This window comes from Cucurbita pepo, chromosome LG02, assembly GCF_002806865.2.
Source record: "Cucurbita pepo subsp. pepo cultivar mu-cu-16 chromosome LG02, ASM280686v2, whole genome shotgun sequence".
In the NCBI taxonomy this organism is placed as follows: Eukaryota; Viridiplantae; Streptophyta; class Magnoliopsida; order Cucurbitales; family Cucurbitaceae; genus Cucurbita; species Cucurbita pepo.
In genome coordinates, this window is record NC_036639.1 from 13,961,653 (window position 1) to 13,976,769 (window position 15,117).

At 38.2% G+C, this 15,117-nt stretch overlaps 5 protein-coding genes and 1 non-coding gene across 8 annotated transcripts; 2 read left to right on the forward strand and 4 right to left on the reverse strand.

Moving 5' to 3' along the window:
* Positions 1–90: 90 nt before the first annotated feature.
* Positions 91–1,492, forward strand: LOC111788692 (protein IQ-DOMAIN 14-like). Its single transcript, XM_023669131.1, has 2 exons — positions 91–566; positions 658–1,492. Exons 1-2 carry the CDS (start codon positions 159–161, stop codon positions 1,393–1,395), a joined length of 1,146 nt encoding a protein of 381 aa, XP_023524899.1. The 5' UTR covers positions 91–158; the 3' UTR covers positions 1,396–1,492.
* Positions 1,493–1,817: 325 nt separating this feature from the next.
* On the reverse strand, positions 1,818–2,799 carry LOC111788696. Its single transcript, XM_023669138.1, has 2 exons — positions 2,390–2,799; positions 1,818–2,295 (listed from the first exon to the last, which is right to left on the reverse strand). Exons 1-2 carry the CDS (start codon positions 2,629–2,631, stop codon positions 2,031–2,033), a joined length of 507 nt encoding a protein of 168 aa, XP_023524906.1. The 5' UTR covers positions 2,632–2,799; the 3' UTR covers positions 1,818–2,030.
* A 1,381-nt stretch (positions 2,800–4,180) lies between these two features.
* Positions 4,181–4,327, reverse strand: LOC111789461. Its single transcript, XR_002814359.1, has one exon. It is a non-coding gene; the product is annotated as a small nucleolar RNA snoR135 (small nucleolar RNA).
* Positions 4,328–4,898: 571 nt separating this feature from the next.
* Positions 4,899–6,397, reverse strand: LOC111788697 (profilin-like). 2 transcript variants are annotated; one of them, XM_023669139.1, is made up of 3 exons: positions 6,216–6,397; positions 5,503–5,640; positions 4,899–5,288 (listed from the first exon to the last, which is right to left on the reverse strand). In XM_023669139.1, exons 1-3 carry the CDS (start codon positions 6,336–6,338, stop codon positions 5,154–5,156), a joined length of 396 nt encoding a protein of 131 aa, XP_023524907.1. In that variant the 5' UTR covers positions 6,339–6,397; the 3' UTR covers positions 4,899–5,153. The 2 variants fall into 2 exon arrangements, with proteins under 2 accessions (XP_023524907.1, XP_023524908.1); XM_023669140.1 differs by lacking the exon at positions 4,899–5,288 and adding an exon at positions 5,301–5,417.
* A 995-nt stretch (positions 6,398–7,392) lies between these two features.
* LOC111788690 (probable protein phosphatase 2C 35) lies at positions 7,393–10,546 on the forward strand. Of its 2 annotated transcripts, XM_023669126.1 has the most exons (4): positions 7,395–8,894; positions 9,064–9,195; positions 9,815–10,039; positions 10,145–10,546. In XM_023669126.1, exons 1-4 carry the CDS (start codon positions 7,971–7,973, stop codon positions 10,154–10,156), a joined length of 1,293 nt encoding a protein of 430 aa, XP_023524894.1. In that variant the 5' UTR covers positions 7,395–7,970; the 3' UTR covers positions 10,157–10,546. The 2 variants fall into 2 exon arrangements, with proteins under 2 accessions (XP_023524896.1, XP_023524894.1); XM_023669128.1 differs by lacking the exon at positions 10,145–10,546 and having other exon boundaries at positions 7,393–8,894; positions 9,819–9,968.
* A 65-nt stretch (positions 10,547–10,611) lies between these two features.
* Positions 10,612–14,777, reverse strand: LOC111788688 (mitochondrial-processing peptidase subunit alpha-like). Its single transcript, XM_023669124.1, has 13 exons — positions 14,629–14,777; positions 13,751–13,990; positions 13,342–13,638; positions 13,048–13,215; positions 12,728–12,895; positions 12,304–12,384; positions 12,059–12,125; positions 11,821–11,918; positions 11,584–11,656; positions 11,427–11,497; positions 11,241–11,290; positions 10,968–11,080; positions 10,612–10,885 (listed from the first exon to the last, which is right to left on the reverse strand). Exons 1-13 carry the CDS (start codon positions 14,665–14,667, stop codon positions 10,833–10,835), a joined length of 1,518 nt encoding a protein of 505 aa, XP_023524892.1. The 5' UTR covers positions 14,668–14,777; the 3' UTR covers positions 10,612–10,832.
* Positions 14,778–15,117: the final 340 nt, after the last annotated feature.

The window sequence follows — 15,117 nt, forward strand, 5'->3', positions numbered from 1 at the left end:
TGTGTAATTCTTTTACTGTCTTTGACTCAATTTTCTCTCTCTCCGATTAATTTCCAACGGAGGAGGAGGTGGAGGAGGTGGAGGAGGAGGGTATTCAAAAGGCAATATGATATCCACACACAACACATCAGAAAACACAAGAATCTCACCAAGTCAGAATGGGAAAGGCGATGAGATTGTTTAGGGCCTTATTGGGAATGAGGAGAGACAAGAATGCCGATCACAATTCATGTTTACCTGCCGATGGTGAAAACCAAGAGAGGAATCGGTGCAGTTTTTCAAAATCCGGGAAGGAATTCACCGGCGAAGTTCCGAAGCTGCCACCGCCGCCGAGAATGGCGGATGCTGATTGGCAGAGATCTTGTCCTGCACAGGAACAGCGTAATGAGCATGCGATCGCTGTCGCAGCAGCATCGGCTGCTGCTGCTGATGCTGCTGTGGCGGCGGCTCAAGCGGCGGTGGCGGTTGTTATGCTTACCAACCAAACTAGAGGAGGTGGTTTGTTCAATGGAGGGAAACTGATTTCGGCTGCTCTCACAATTCAAAAGGTTTTCAGAGGCTTTTTGGTAAATCAATCGGTTTCATAATTTTTGGTTTAATAATCCTTTTCCCCAATAATTATATTTAAATTATTTGAAATTTGAAATTTGATTGCAGGCAAGGAAGGCACTTCAAGCATTAAGAAGTTTGGTCAAATTACAAGCTTTAGTTAGAGGCTTTCTCGTTCGAAAACGAGCAGCCGCCACATTACAGAGCATGCAAGCTCTAATCCGAGCACAAACCACCGTCCGATCGCAACGAGCTCGTCGTTCAAACAACAAAGAGAACAAATCCCTGCTGGAAAAGTCTCCGGATATCGGCGACGTGAGATTTCTTTTCTCGGACGAAATCGAAGACCCCAAAATCGTGGAAATCGACAAACTATTCCAGAAACCCAAATCGAGGTCCCGTCATTTCAACAATCTCCTCTCGGAGCTTGCCGACGACCGGCCGTCGCCGTACCTCTGGACAATGGCGTCGCCGGCCAGATTCTCAGGCGGGGAGTGGTGTTTCACCGGCGGAGAGGAGTGTGGGAGAATGTCGACAGCCCAGAGCACGCCGCGTGTGCGGAACTACGGGTGGACGACGGCGGCGGCAACAGCGACGCCGGCAAGGGTGGTGTACGGCGAAGGGTTTTTCCGTCCGTTTACGAATTTTCCGAATTATATGGCGAGTACGAAATCGTTTAAGGCGAAATCGAGGTCGCGAAGCGCGCCGAAACAGAGGGCGGAGGGTTGGACGAAGAACAGAGTGGCGTTGAATGAGATTATGGGAGGCAGGAACAGCACCAGTGGCGTGAGAATGCAGAAATGTTGTAATCGGATTGAAGGAGATGAAGGGTTTGATGAATTCTGATTTTTGTTGAGACAAGTTTGAAAGATTGAATCAGAGTGTTCCTGTAAATTCATAATTTCTCGATCAATTTCTTACTTTTGTTTTTGTTTCTTTTACATAAATGACAAAAATCATGTTTGTTTGTTTGTTCATCTAAATTTAGCCTTACTTTTACTACTCACTTATATTCACCTTTGAATTTGATAAACTTACAACTTTAAGGTTAATTTGATAAACTCATGTTTTTGTTCATTATTTTATTATTCAATTAAAAAAAATATATAACTTGAATTGACAAATTTGATTCACAAGTTTCATAGGTTTGAATTGTTGTTGTTTAAGGTTTGATCAGCAAAATGGAAAACAATTTGAAATATCTAAACCAATTGCTCATCAATTCATTTATGATGCAGAAGAAGGGTACTAATTTTCCAGTTTCTACGCGTATGAATTCTGTATCCAGTTGTGTTATTAACATTCATTCCTCCTTTTTCAACAAACATCTGAACTCAATAATAGTTTAGATTAATATCAATCATTCCCCTATTGTAAAACCAAAACTCCCAACAATAATGGGCCAATTTAATGTTGTAAACCTACTACGCAGACATCATATACACACAGAAATGGAAGGCTATCACAACCAACCAACCAAATCACTGCCTCTCATAACCGGGACAAGAGACAGAGATCTTCTTGGATGATGATGATGATGATGATGATGCCTTCTTAAAACTGGGAGCCTTGGGAAGAGTATAAGCAGCACATTTGTGGGTGTCCAACCCTCCTGCATAGCTCTTACATCCGCTCAATCTACTGCTGTAAGGGCTTCTCTTCTTCGGAAGGTCTTCTATGCTTCTTACACTTGATAGCGATGTAAACGACTGGGATTTCCCTTCATAGAACATGGACAGTCCTCTCCTACACAAACAAACAGTGGTTGCCGTTACAAATTTGAATTCTTTTATGGAAGGAAAGGGAATTGGAAGCATCGCATCAACACAACAACACTTACTTGATTGGGAGTTGGGCAAAAAGCTCTGTAAAATCCTCCAATGCTCCATTGGATGGAGATGAAGAATTTGAAGTGGATGAACACGCATCATCCGACGAATTGCTTGAATCTTCGAAGGAAGATGTGGAAGAGGCAAGGTTGTAGTGATGATACTCACCGCCCTTGCCCCAATCATCTTCCAACTCTTCATGGAACCCTTTGCACAGAGCAACAGAACAAGGCTGATGAAGCAATCCACCCATATTCAAGAAGCAGAAGATGAAGAACAGCAGCAACACAAACAGAGAGAAACAGAGAAAAAAAACCAGAAATTGATAAAGGATGCTTTGATGGGATAAGCTTTTGATGTATTTATATTTATATATATAAGATAACCCTTTCAACACAAACAGCCTTTGAGTCTATGACATTTCTTGTGGAACATTTATAGGCAGCGAGAGAAAATTCCAAGTTGTTGCTTATTTTTTTTTATTTTAAATTAATAAATAAATAAAAGACAGGGTAATTGATGGTCTCACATGAAAAGGCATAGAATTCCCAAACCACCAAAGACCCAAAAGCATAAATGTCAACCATGAGGCATGAAAGCACATAAACTCCATACACTTACATAATTTAGTTTTTATAATTTTAAATGTTAGGATCAGTAGATAATCTACGATCGTTTTATCAAATTATAAAGATTATTTTTGAAGTTATTATTTTTGAAGTTATATCACAAAATTCTAAGACTATAGAAACTAAATTCTGACTTTCTCCAAACTCTAGAAATAGGCTCGTTTTCATAAGATTCTTGGTTATCTCGTGGGGGTATGGTGGGATGGTATGAAAAGGAATAGATTGAGGTTTGAAAAGTAAGGGATAAGCTCAAAAAAGATAAGAGATAAGCATCCAAAGATCCACATAGGAAGAAAGGGTCGCTATCATCCTTCATTTCGTATGAAATTTTGAAAAGAAGAATGTTTGGTCAAAAAGAAGAACACATGGTAGCAGATGGATGCGCATACACATTTGGTTGGTGGGGGGAACCACCATTTTTCAATTAACACAGCTAAATTGAATACAAAATATATTATTTTAGTACCCAAAACAAAAACCTTTACAAAAAATAAAGAATAAATATTACTTTTCAAAAAATAAAATACGCCATACTTATGGGTCCCTTTTCGGCCGTTGAAATTTGGAAATATTTTTCTGATAATTTAGAATCACTTTTTATCTTTTTCCCTTTTTCCTTGATAATTTCGAATCATTTTTTTTTTTTATCTTGTCGCTTTAAAATATTATAAAAATTAATATTTTAACACATTTTATAAAAATTAAATAAATAAATATGATTTGCCATCAACATAAAACATATGTAACTCTCTGTTTTTTTCTTTGGTTTTTTATGCTTGTAACTTTTGAGAATATTGTAGTTAAGAACAAAATATATTAGAGAATATTTGGAAGATAATGGTGCCGTAATTTATGCCTTTGATGGTAAACATTGCAGCTGTATAATTCTCCTTTTGTATCAAATTCATTGTATTTTGAGATTTAATCAATGGTTAATCAGAAGATCACAATGCTTGTCCACATTTTCTTCGTTTAAAACATTATGAACCCTAAAAATGTTCGAAACAATCAAAACAAATATCCAACAAAAACCAGTGGCGATTGCGAACTGATGTTTAGGGGATCCAAACAATCGTGTGTGACGTTGTTGTTTTAGTAATTCAATGTTGAAAAATCTTTGGTTTGGATTGGATTCGATTCGAGTAATTTAGAATTAAAAGAGGGAGAGGAATGTGATGTAGGGAAGGTGATTGTTGAGAAATCAATGGGAGATGAATCACAACTGCCCACCTTCCCTTGAGGATTTGATGTTGCAGGGAACTCTTTCGGAACAGAGTGCACTGAGATTAGCACTACGCCGATACACACAATCCCTGCTTTTCAACCTCTAATGTTCTAAATCGGAGTCATTCAAGGATTAAATAATTTAGCAGGAACCTGAATCCAAGCAGACGGCGGAAGAACAAGGAGAAATCTGAAAAATAATGCCCATCTCAATCCCTTGCGGTGGCCTGATTATATAGAGGCAGAGCCGCAGCTAGGGTTTTGAAGATTCATCCTTACACGTTCATAATTACGAAAATGCCATATAACCAAATGGTGCCGTTACATCGCATGAATAAATAATATTTACATTATTAACATTCACACAAATAAACAGAATAATGCTTACTAAATTAATAAAAATATTTATAAAATTTATATTTTTTCTAAAAAGTTTCAATTTAAAGACTACATAAAATTTTTAAAAGTCATACATCTTCCATAATATAGTCAGTATTCTTGAGATGTAACAGGAATAATATTTTTGAATTTCTTTAAAAGAAACATTTTAAAGATATTTTTAAAATTTTTGAATGGTATGAACACTTTATCATTACAATTAAAGTAGAGTAATAACCGAGAGTGATCACAAATTTCATATTTATATCAAAACCAAAACAGGGATACGTACAAGCTCATAACGTGAAATACTTTCAAAAACTCATATGTGAAGTAGTGTATTCGCAAATACACACAAAAATATAAGCCAAAATACATGGAATGGGTAGAAATCAGCGACCAAAATTGACCACACTCTTGCTATTCATCCTGATTCTTCACACTGTTACTTTGTGTAACAACTGAGTTCACAGCTATAAATAGCAGGACACCAGCTAAAAGTCCCAATTATGAGTAGAAAAGAAGAATGAAATTAAGATGAAAATTACATGCCTTGATCAATCAGGTAATCTCCCAACTTCTCGACAATCATGTTGCACTGTCCTGGAGTCATGGGTTCATCATATAACCCAAAAACGAGTGCTTGGTTTGTTTTCTTTACAGTGATCCCAGAAGTGCCCTGTCAAATGGATGAAAATAAGAAAGATAAACACACAAATCACCCAGAAAAAGCGATGTTCCAAGAAAGCTTCATCAGAAGAGAAGCTGCCACTCATGTTTTGTTGATTTGTTGAAAGAAGTTGACAGCCTATGAAATATATCATCAACATTGAGGATCGATTATAATAACATTCAAAGACAACCATGGGAAGATTTCAGGTGCCAAGGCGAACCTTCTTTCCACGGATAACAGCTCCAGATTCCCCCTGGATAACCATGTACTTTGATCCAGCAAGGTGCAAACCAGTCGGGGCAAGAGATCCAGGCTCATCAAAATCCTTCATAATGGCAGACATCTCTTCTGGCTTGAACTACAATAATCGCCCAAAGAAGACAAATATTTATTCGTCCGAGATACTACTACTAGCCAACAACATTGCGAATACGAACTTTCCAATCACTTAACAATAAGAACAATTGCTTATACGAAGTTTCCAATCGCTTAACAATAAGAACAATTGCGAACACGAAGTTTCCAATCGCTTAACAATAAGAACAATTGCGAACACGAAGTTTCCAATCCCAACATAACTATACATATCTGAAACAGATTCCCTCAAATTCCTGCTGGAACTAAACATAAATTTCAACTTTCTGATCCATATTCTTACATACGCTCATTGCAAGTTAACAAGAACCAAAACAACAGAAAATAATCTGGAATCATCTCAACAAAGCAATCAAAAAACCTAGAAAACTGAAGGTTCAGTAATACTCTGATCATAACAAACGATGTAGACGATCGATTTTCGGCATACTCACGGAGCCTGATGGATCAAAAACGCCTAAAACAACAAAAAGGATGGGGAGAAAAAACAACAATGACATAGAATTATTTCGGAACAAAACGAGAAATGCGGGATTTGATAAGAGGAAAGAGGAAAACCTTGGGGAAAGCAGGGCTCTGAGCCCAAACAGCACCGTCGTTCCCGATTATAGCAGCGGCTTGGAGATGATGGCCATCTACATCATACATCAATTGATCATCAATGTAAGATTGCCACGACATTTTGGATCTGAAGCAATCAAATTCCCTCTGTATTTTTCGTTTTTTCTGGCTCTTTCACAGCTTCCGTGTCGTTCGAACCTGAAGTTGGGAGAGGTTTATATATGGTAGTGTTTGGAAGTTGCAATTTGCAAAACCGCTTTTTTGTGGGACCCGCGGTAGGACCGGATCCGTATGATTGAGTTTTGGTGGTCCCACCTAACGTATTGTGAGCCGTTGATTTCGATTTGATCGAACGAGTGTTAATCCACAAGACTCGTTCGGAGTCGGACCCAATGAAACGTGGCAGATGGGAGCTCTGATTCGCTGTATCCACAATCATTTTCCCCATGCAATCGTAGCCGTCCGATAGTCTTGCCTGCCTTTGGTGGGTCCCACCTTCTTAAAATTGTTTGTAACCTCGACTAACTAAATAATAGAAAATACTTGAACTTTATCCTTTATTTAAAAAACATCACTCAATTTCCAAAACTTGAAAAAAAAAAAAAAAAAAAAAACTCTTTTAGATTAAATTTTTAATATTGTGCTTAAAAAAAAAAAAAAAAAACTAAAATTCTTGTTTAGTTGAGAGTGAAGACAAATACAATGATATAATGAAGGTTCTCTAAAGAAGTGAGACTTTTGATTCATAAATTTCAAGCTTTTTGTTTAAAAGTTTATAAAGACGAAGGCTTTAAATGGTTGAAGAGGTGACCGTGATGATACCACACCCATATGGGTGAGGGTCATGCAAGAAATTCCCAACAATTGGGACCAAACTTATGTATATATATTTAGAATAAGATTGGATTTTGATTGGTTTGTGTTATGTGATTGCAAAATAGAGGAAGGAAGGGATGAAAAATGAAACGAATTGTTTGGAACGCAAGAAAAGAGGCAACGAAGAAGTTGATAAGAATATTGAACAGCTTCCCAACACTGGATGTTCATCAAAATATCAACAAAAAATTGATGTGGATGCCCCTTCACTCTTCTAAATTTAGGGTCACAGAGTTTTGGAGGTTGTGTTATAAGCTGCAGAAGAAGAATGTGTTGGGGAATGGGGAGTGTTTTCTTGGGAGGCCCAACCCTTCCATGCACGCACCCAATCTGCAGTGACTCCCTCTTCGGTTGACGAAACTCATTTTTCTCCCCATTAAAACAAAACCCTTCCCTTCACTTCTTCGCCTTTTGCTTTCCTTTCCCATTTCTTTAATTTCTTCATTCTTTGTTCTGCTTTTTCGTTCTTCGCCTTAATCGCCCAAAAGGGTAATTCCCATTCTTCCTTTTTCAAAACCCCATTGCGGTTGTTTTGCGTCTCTTCCCCTTTTCGAGTTTTTTTTTTTTTTTTTTTCGTTCTTTCTTTCTTGGGTTTCTCTGAAAATCATTTTCGTTCGACGGTTTGAGGGGTTGCTTATCATTGGACCTGTGGCGACATTGAGAATCTGAGATGCTATTTTTCTCGTTAGAAACCTGGTTCTTGGCCTGAATTTCGTTCCTTATCATGCGTTTTTCGGATTTTTCACGGATGACCCCCACTTTGCGGTCCTGGGTCCTTTGATTTGCGATTTCCTCATCGGCATTGTAATCTGGGTCGCTGTATTTTCTGTGCTTTTCATCAGCTCTGTTTTCGATTTCTCTGTTTTATTACAGAGCATGGGTTGTGTTCTGGGAAAGTGCTGTACTTGCAATCGCTACACGGCGTCTTCTGAAAGCGATATGGCCCAATTTTGTGATGCCTCGCCGTGTGGTTCACGGGGGAAACATATACTAACGGGAAGGTCATTGGAGTGTGTTCGTGTGCCTTCTCACAACTACTATATGGAGTACTCGCTCCTGACCCAGCGCGGCTACTACCCTGATTCCCCTGATAAAGGAAACCAAGATAGCGTCTGTGTTAGTACGAAAATTCGAGGTAACCCAAATATCCATTTCTTCGGTGTTTTTGATGGGCATGGTCAATACGGATCGGAGTGTTCGAATTTCGTTAAGGAAAGGGTCGTGCAAATACTATGTAAAGATTCAGCGTTGTCGCAAGATCCCGTTAGAGCTTATAATGCGGCCTTTTTTACCACGAATGATGAGTTGCATAAGAGCAAGATCGATGATTCCTTGAGTGGCACAACTGCTATTACTGTTCTTGTTGTTGGGAATATGCTTTACGTTGCGAATGTGGGTGATTCGAGGGCAGTGATAGCTGTTAAAGATGGGAATCGAATTATTGCTAAGGACATGTCCAATGATCAAACACCTTTTAGGAAGGATGAATGCGAGAGAGTAAAGCTGGCCGGGGCTACTGTGATGACAATTGATCAAATTGAAGGGCATAAGGATCCGGGTATTCAGATATGGGGTGATGAGGAGAGCCAGGGAAATGATCCACCTCGGCTGTGGTTGCCTAATAGCTTCTATCCTGGTACTGCATTCACTCGGAGTGTTGGAGATAGTACAGCCGAGAAGATTGGTGTCACTGCTGTCCCTGAGATTTCAGTACTTCAGCTCACTCAAAACCATCTTTTCTTCGTTGTTGCAAGCGATGGAGTGTTCGAGTTCCTTACGAGTCAAGCAATTGTCGATATGGTACGTATCTCAACTCAGTTCACCTTTAGTTTCAATGTTTGGTTAACGACATTTCCTACAGGATTTTCTTTTGTTGTTATTAGTGTAATTTATGCATGCTTTACTATTTCTGAAAGATCATTTCTTCTTAATTGTGAATGTTGTATTGTTATGCACTTTCTTCATTTAGGCTGCGAGGTACACCGACCCACGAGATGCTTGCGCTGCCATTGCTGGAGAGTCATACAAGCTATGGTTGAGGCATGAAAACCGGACAGATGATATAACAATCATCATCGTTCACATCAAAGGCATCTCTGATGTATGAAAATCTGTCCATATCTAAGCTGAATGTCTGTTGTTTGCCTCTTTACTAACATCTGTGATCAGGCTGATGTAGAATAATACCCATGAGGATGCTTGGTAGGAACCATAACTTTCTTCGAACTAGAGTTAGCAATAGACTACTTATAATAACCCTAGCCCACTGCTAGAAGATATTGTTTGTTTTGGCACATTACGTATCACCGTCAGTCTCATGGTTTTAAAACGTGTCTACTAGGGGAGAGGCTTCCACACCCTTTTAAGGAATGCTTCGTTCCCCTCTCCAACCAATGTGGGATTTCACACTACTAAAAGTTGGTTATGAGTTATAACACTCGTCCATATGGTGCTAATCATGTTTCTCTCATCTTTTGGTGCGTAAATTTGCTCATGGTTTTGGTTTTACAGTCATCCTAGTTGCTGCATTCAGTACTCTTCCGGATGTTTTCCTCTTTTATGGAATTATCTTATCTTATTTATTTAAACTTCATTGTGATTGCTGTTGTCTGGTTTCCATATAGTACTAAATCATGTTTCCCTCTTCATTGGTGCTACTAAAACTAGTTGTGTGAACTCTTATTATCCTTCTGGTTTAAACTTCATCCTAATTGCTGTAGGCAGATGCTGTTGCAACTGCTGGGCTGAACGGGGTCCATTCAAGGCATAGAATTATCGAGCGGGGAACCTCCGAGAGATCAGCCTTTGCTGGAAGTTCGGAGGCCTTTCGATCCATCAGAAGTGATTTCTCAGATGCGTCAATCTCCCAGCATCATGTGGGTTTGATGCACAGAAGCACAGCAATTGTAGTTCCATCTCCTTCTCAGCACCGACCATTGGAAGTGGTTAGTATTTTAATTTCTATCCATTTGGTACAAAAGCTCTTAAAACCAATGGATACCTTCTTGTCATGCTGTTCAGGCTTAACAACCTGTCATCTTTGGTCACAGGAAGTGGGCTAAGGGTATGTCATGTCATCCCCTTGCTGCCGAAAAAGTTGCTCGTTTCATCGGTCACGAAAATCCTTGTAACCACAAGAGTACGTATGTCCAAGGAAGAACAATATGTTGCCTGCTCCTCTATCCTATCTTAGAGTTGCTTCGAGTTGATTGAATCATATTATGGTATACACAGAAATGGCGACCCAACCGACGTGTGAGAGAAATCAATGACGTTTCCCATTGAACGGAATTCAGAGAGGAAAATTGACATAAAAATATACATTCACGTCCCGAAAATAATATATTTTTTTTCACTAATTAGGAATGTATTATTTTAAGTATTTAGACGCATATAATGGTACTGTAAAATAATATTCTTTCATCAAATAAAAATATTCACAAAATTTATTATTTTGGTTTGATCGAAGATGGTATTATATAATAATTTATCTAAATCATTACAAGATTTAAAGATGTGAAGGGAAAAAATGGGCAGGGTATCATTCAAATAAATACGTCAAAAACTCCTCCACAAGTCACAAGGAGCAACTCAATGAATTGAAAACAAACAGTATAAGACATTCAATTATTCAAAATTTTATTGCGAATGGTGGAGCGGAGTTGAAACTGCTTCCGTGGCAAAGAACAACATGAACACAAGTATCAGAAATGGTGAGCTTTAAAATGTGCAGGTATCTCATTTGCTGTGAAATCTGCTGTTGACAGACTCGTAGGTTGGGACATTAATAACTGCAACGATGACAATGAAGATTCAAGATGTCAGTCATTAAGATATAATTACATCAAGAATGGTTAATTCGTCGAAGATTACCATCTCCATAGGATGCCATTGTTAGAGGAGACGATATAACTTTCTGGGCAATGTTAGTAATATCGTTCAAAGTGATCGAGTCTACAGCTTTTAAGAAGTGCTCTACAGGTTTCCTGCAATATTAAAAAACATGACCCTATAACTTAAATATTGCAGAGGACAAGGGCCATGGAGTTGCAAGAAATAAGAAAAAAAAAAAGGTTGGAAGTATGCAATTGTTTTAGAAGAAAAAACGCCTAAAAATTTAAAGGTAGGTTCAATCATAAAATATACCTCTCTCCATATGTTAAAATCTGCCTTCCAATATCCTCGGACACTATCGTCTGCAATATATATAAGGTGTTAGCTTGCTTTTCTTTATTTCCTTCTCTTTAAAAGGAAAGGTTCCGCTTTAAGTTCATAAGTGAAAACAACCCCAAAAATGAGGTATGCCTGAGAGAAAGAGAAGATAGGAAGTACCCTTGATTCTAGGTTCATCAAAACTGCAGATTTTGTGGACTCTTTGGCACGGTTAAGCTGCACCTGGGAAACTGGCACAATAAACAGAGTGCAAGAAGTATTAGAAAGAATTTTTTTTTTTTTTTTAAAACAGAAATGAAATTGAAATTCTGCAAACCTTGTCCAGGAGTTGCAATTGAGATTAGTTCTGATGCAGCAATATCAACTGCTTGGGCCACAAAGTTAGAACCCTGCATCACAGATTGGATATTCGCAATTGAAACTATGATATGTAAGAATATGAATAAATAAAATAAAGCTAAGACGAAATCAAAATTTTGCAGCTATCATCAACTTGATGAAGGATTAGTACAAAAACAAAATAAAAAAAATTAATAGTTAGATTGTGCCTTACAGTGCTAGCATAAATGCCGAACAGACCCGTGTCATTGAAGATGCTGTTAAATGCAGAAAAAGATTGTATCTGCTGGTACTCATTCAAAACTCGGAGGTCTGTTTCAAATCCAAAGCAAATGAAAAAAAAAAAATTAACTACATGTAAATTAATAACAATAAATTGAGGAGAGAATAAAGCACCTAAGATGAAAACTAGTAAAAAGAACAAGCAAACAGGAAATCTATGAAATACTTACATAACCTCGAGTGCATGCCTTTTCCAGGCCCCCCAGCAGAAAATGAACCACCACCTCCCATAAGCATCTGCAGGACTGAGAGATGTTACTAGAATTCATCAAAGAAAAATTTGGTAAGCATGTTATGAGAGTACTCGATCAAGCTTCTATTCCATCTTTTAAAACAATCCAACAACACAATTTGATAAATATGTTTTGGTGTAACAGGAAAATAAACATCTTTAGATGTTAAGAAAATGAGGTACCTGAAGAACAGTCAAAACAATGGCATCTTTCTCCTTATGCCAACCACCAGGAACCTCAAACGCCAGGGCAACATGTGTGCTCTGTTCAAATTCAAGAGCCGACGTGAATATATGAAAATGAAGCTATAGAAAACAATATATCTGTGAGATCATAGTATAAGGACCAAGTTTATCATTTACTCGGCCATTTACAAGAATCAACGCCAAATTACCTGACCTGTTTTGGCCAAGTAATATTCAATCCTTTGATGTTTATCTTTTCTTTTCTACCGCATGTTATTTTCAAATGGTTGGCCATTTAGATGGGGTTTCAGTATAAAACTCATCCAAGTCACATCCATTGTACCTCAGTCAAAGTTTGAATCATGGTCTGGAGGTATATTATGAATAAATAATATAGAACATATTTATAGTTTATACACACCCCACAGTCAGCTTGACGACGATAATCCCCTCCAACATAGGCAGATTCTGGCACTTTCAAGCTAGGTACTTTCGGTAGGTCAGATAGAAGAGGTTCTGCAATGGATAAAAGCTCCTCATGTTCAACCCCAGATGCTGCAAGCACCATTCTAGGGGCAGTGTAGTTCTCCTGAAATCCAAAAGTGGGAACTTTAAGTACTGGAAAACAGAAAAGGGAACAAAGAAATGAAATTCTCTCATATTGAGGAAGGCAAAGAAGATATATGGAGGAAAAAGAGAAAAAAAAGATGAGAGTAGTTATAAAAGAAAGCAAGGTCTCACAGCAATAAATTCCTCCAAGATGGTGCCGTCCAATCTGCTCAACGCAAACTCTGGGGCTACAAGAGGATTTGCAAGAGCACCCGAATACCCAGCAGAATGAATTGCCTCAAGAAGTAAGCCCTGGGGGTTATTTGAAAGTTCTCCAATTTCTGCTTTCAACTTTTGCAGCTGTATGATCACGTGGAGTCAAAACATCGGCAATGGACACAGAAGTCCAATACTACCATTTTTCATTCATGATTCTCGTACAGACAAAATTCTAGAAAGGTGACTAGAAGACAGATTATTTATTACCTCTTCTTTGATTTCCCAATCCAAGAATACAGGATTCCTGACACAGTCTACTAGCAATTCCACCATTTCTGGAACATATGTCTTTAAGGCATCAAAAGTGTATCCCATTTGCTCCCGGGAAGCGGAGGCACCTGTGTTACCACCAATAGCTTCTACTTCCCTAACAATGCGCAAATGGCTCCGGTTTGTTGTACTCTTGAAGGCCAACCTTTCTAACAAATGTGATGCTCCAGAAGACGATGGGGTCTCATATATGGAACCGCAATCAAGATATATCCCAATAGAGGCTGCAGGATTCTGGTTAACCAACCAGTCTAAAACTTGTCAGTTCAATAAATAAATAAGTTGACTATAAAAATTAAAACAAGAAAAGCTTAGATGTACGTTGTGTTTTAAACTCCATACATACCAAAGAAGTTTCTGAAGCTATTCTCGCACCATTAGGAAGAGTCGTAATCTTGGTTTTGCTTGGTTCTACGTGATCGGGCAATGGTGGTGGTAGAGTAATGTCAGATAGAGGTGTTTCCAATGGGGGAAGAGAGCTCGAACGTTCTCCAGTGAGCCAGCTGAAAAAGCCTCCAGATGTCGGTCTTGCAGCAACTGCACTGGATGTTGCAAACCTAGAGGCCCCCAAATTGGCCGCATGGTTCTAATTCCAAGCAATTACATTACAAAAATAAAAAATCAGAAATGAATTTTTCTAACAATTTTCTATTAGAAATTCATTTCCACGAGAATTCTCAATCTCTTGAAAGCTGTTAAAGAAAACAATGCTAGGAGAACCCATTTCAATATACATTCAAGCGAGATACACGATGCGAGAAATGCAGTTCGAAGACATAAACCTAGCTCAGAGTAGGATTACAAAGACAGTATCCCGTACTCCATCCAAACGAAGAGCCATTTTCATGTTAAAAAATACGAAACCATCACTGTATTGATAATGGCAGTAAGTCACATAAGCAAGAATCAACCCACAATCAAGAAATCGAAATGCCAGCCCATCTCTCCAGCGTACGAGTGGATGCAACACAAGCATTTTCCATTCTAAGCATCTAAGAACCATCCAAACCAATACACGATCCAAAAAGTTATCAAAACTTGCAATCATAACAACCAAACCCCATACAGAACACATCAAACAGCAACCAACATAAAGACAAAAAAACAGATCTTTAACGCACCCCATCTTCAATTATCAAAAGAGATTCATAAAACACATCAATTTCCTGTCTCACAGTTGGTAAAATTTCTTCCAAAGGGAAATTATAGGACGAACTGACTGACCTTGAGCAACCTGAGTCGTGAACCGGCGATTCTGTGCATGGTGGAGCTCAGTCGCAGTGAACCCTAGAGAATCTTTTTTCTTTTCGCTCGAGTTTCGTTTTGCAGAGAAACCCAAACGGTGGCTACGATGGGTGCGGTAGAAGAAGATTAGTATATCGCCTTAGTTTCTTATTAATTTAATTAAATCGCTTAGCCTTCATAAATTTCCAATTCTTTTAATAAATTTAATTCTAGAAATGCTTTAATTTCATACTTAATAAAATAAATAAATTAGAACAAAACAAGGGGGCCATTGCAAGTGTCATTCCTTCGACAGACATGAAACATGATCAGACCAAGACAAGCATGCTCTTTGGTGTCACTGCTTCAAACCATGTCCATTAAATTATACTCTTTTAAAACAAAAACATAATATAAAATGAAAAGAAGAAGAAAAAAGAGGCCCAAAATCTCCAATGGATTAAGACCATATGTTACAATATAATTGGG

Bases quoted from the DNA above. Each gene is read 5' to 3' on its own strand.
- LOC111788692 (XM_023669131.1), top strand. From the start codon at position 159: ATGGGAAAGGCGATGAGATTGTTTAGGGCCTTATTGGGAATGAGGAGA. The intron at 567-657 runs GTAAATCAATCG...ATTTGATTGCAG, and splicing joins AGGTTTTCAGAGGCTTTTTG to GCAAGGAAGGCACTTCAAGC.
- LOC111788696 (XM_023669138.1), bottom strand. From the start codon at position 2,631: ATGGGTGGATTGCTTCATCAGCCTTGTTCTGTTGCTCTGTGCAAAGGG. The intron at 2,296-2,389 runs GTAAGTGTTGTT...TTGTTTGTGTAG, and splicing joins TTTGCCCAACTCCCAATCAA to GAGAGGACTGTCCATGTTCT.
- LOC111788697 (XM_023669139.1), bottom strand. From the start codon at position 6,338: ATGTCGTGGCAATCTTACATTGATGATCAATTGATGTATGATGTAGAT. The intron at 5,641-6,215 runs GTTTTCCTCTTT...CGATTATTGTAG, and splicing joins AGAGCCCTGCTTTCCCCAAG to TTCAAGCCAGAAGAGATGTC. The intron at 5,289-5,502 runs GTTCGCCTTGGC...TCCATTTGACAG, and splicing joins CTGTTATCCGTGGAAAGAAG to GGCACTTCTGGGATCACTGT.
- LOC111788690 (XM_023669126.1), top strand. From the start codon at position 7,971: ATGGGTTGTGTTCTGGGAAAGTGCTGTACTTGCAATCGCTACACGGCG. The intron at 8,895-9,063 runs GTACGTATCTCA...TTCTTCATTTAG, and splicing joins GTCAAGCAATTGTCGATATG to GCTGCGAGGTACACCGACCC. The intron at 9,196-9,814 runs GTATGAAAATCT...TAATTGCTGTAG, and splicing joins ACATCAAAGGCATCTCTGAT to GCAGATGCTGTTGCAACTGC.
- LOC111788688 (XM_023669124.1), bottom strand. From the start codon at position 14,667: ATGCACAGAATCGCCGGTTCACGACTCAGGTTGCTCAAG. The intron at 11,657-11,820 runs GTAAGGCACAAT...TCTGTGATGCAG, and splicing joins TCGGCATTTATGCTAGCACT to GGTTCTAACTTTGTGGCCCA. The intron at 11,291-11,426 runs GTACTTCCTATC...TATATATTGCAG, and splicing joins TGATGAACCTAGAATCAAGG to ACGATAGTGTCCGAGGATAT.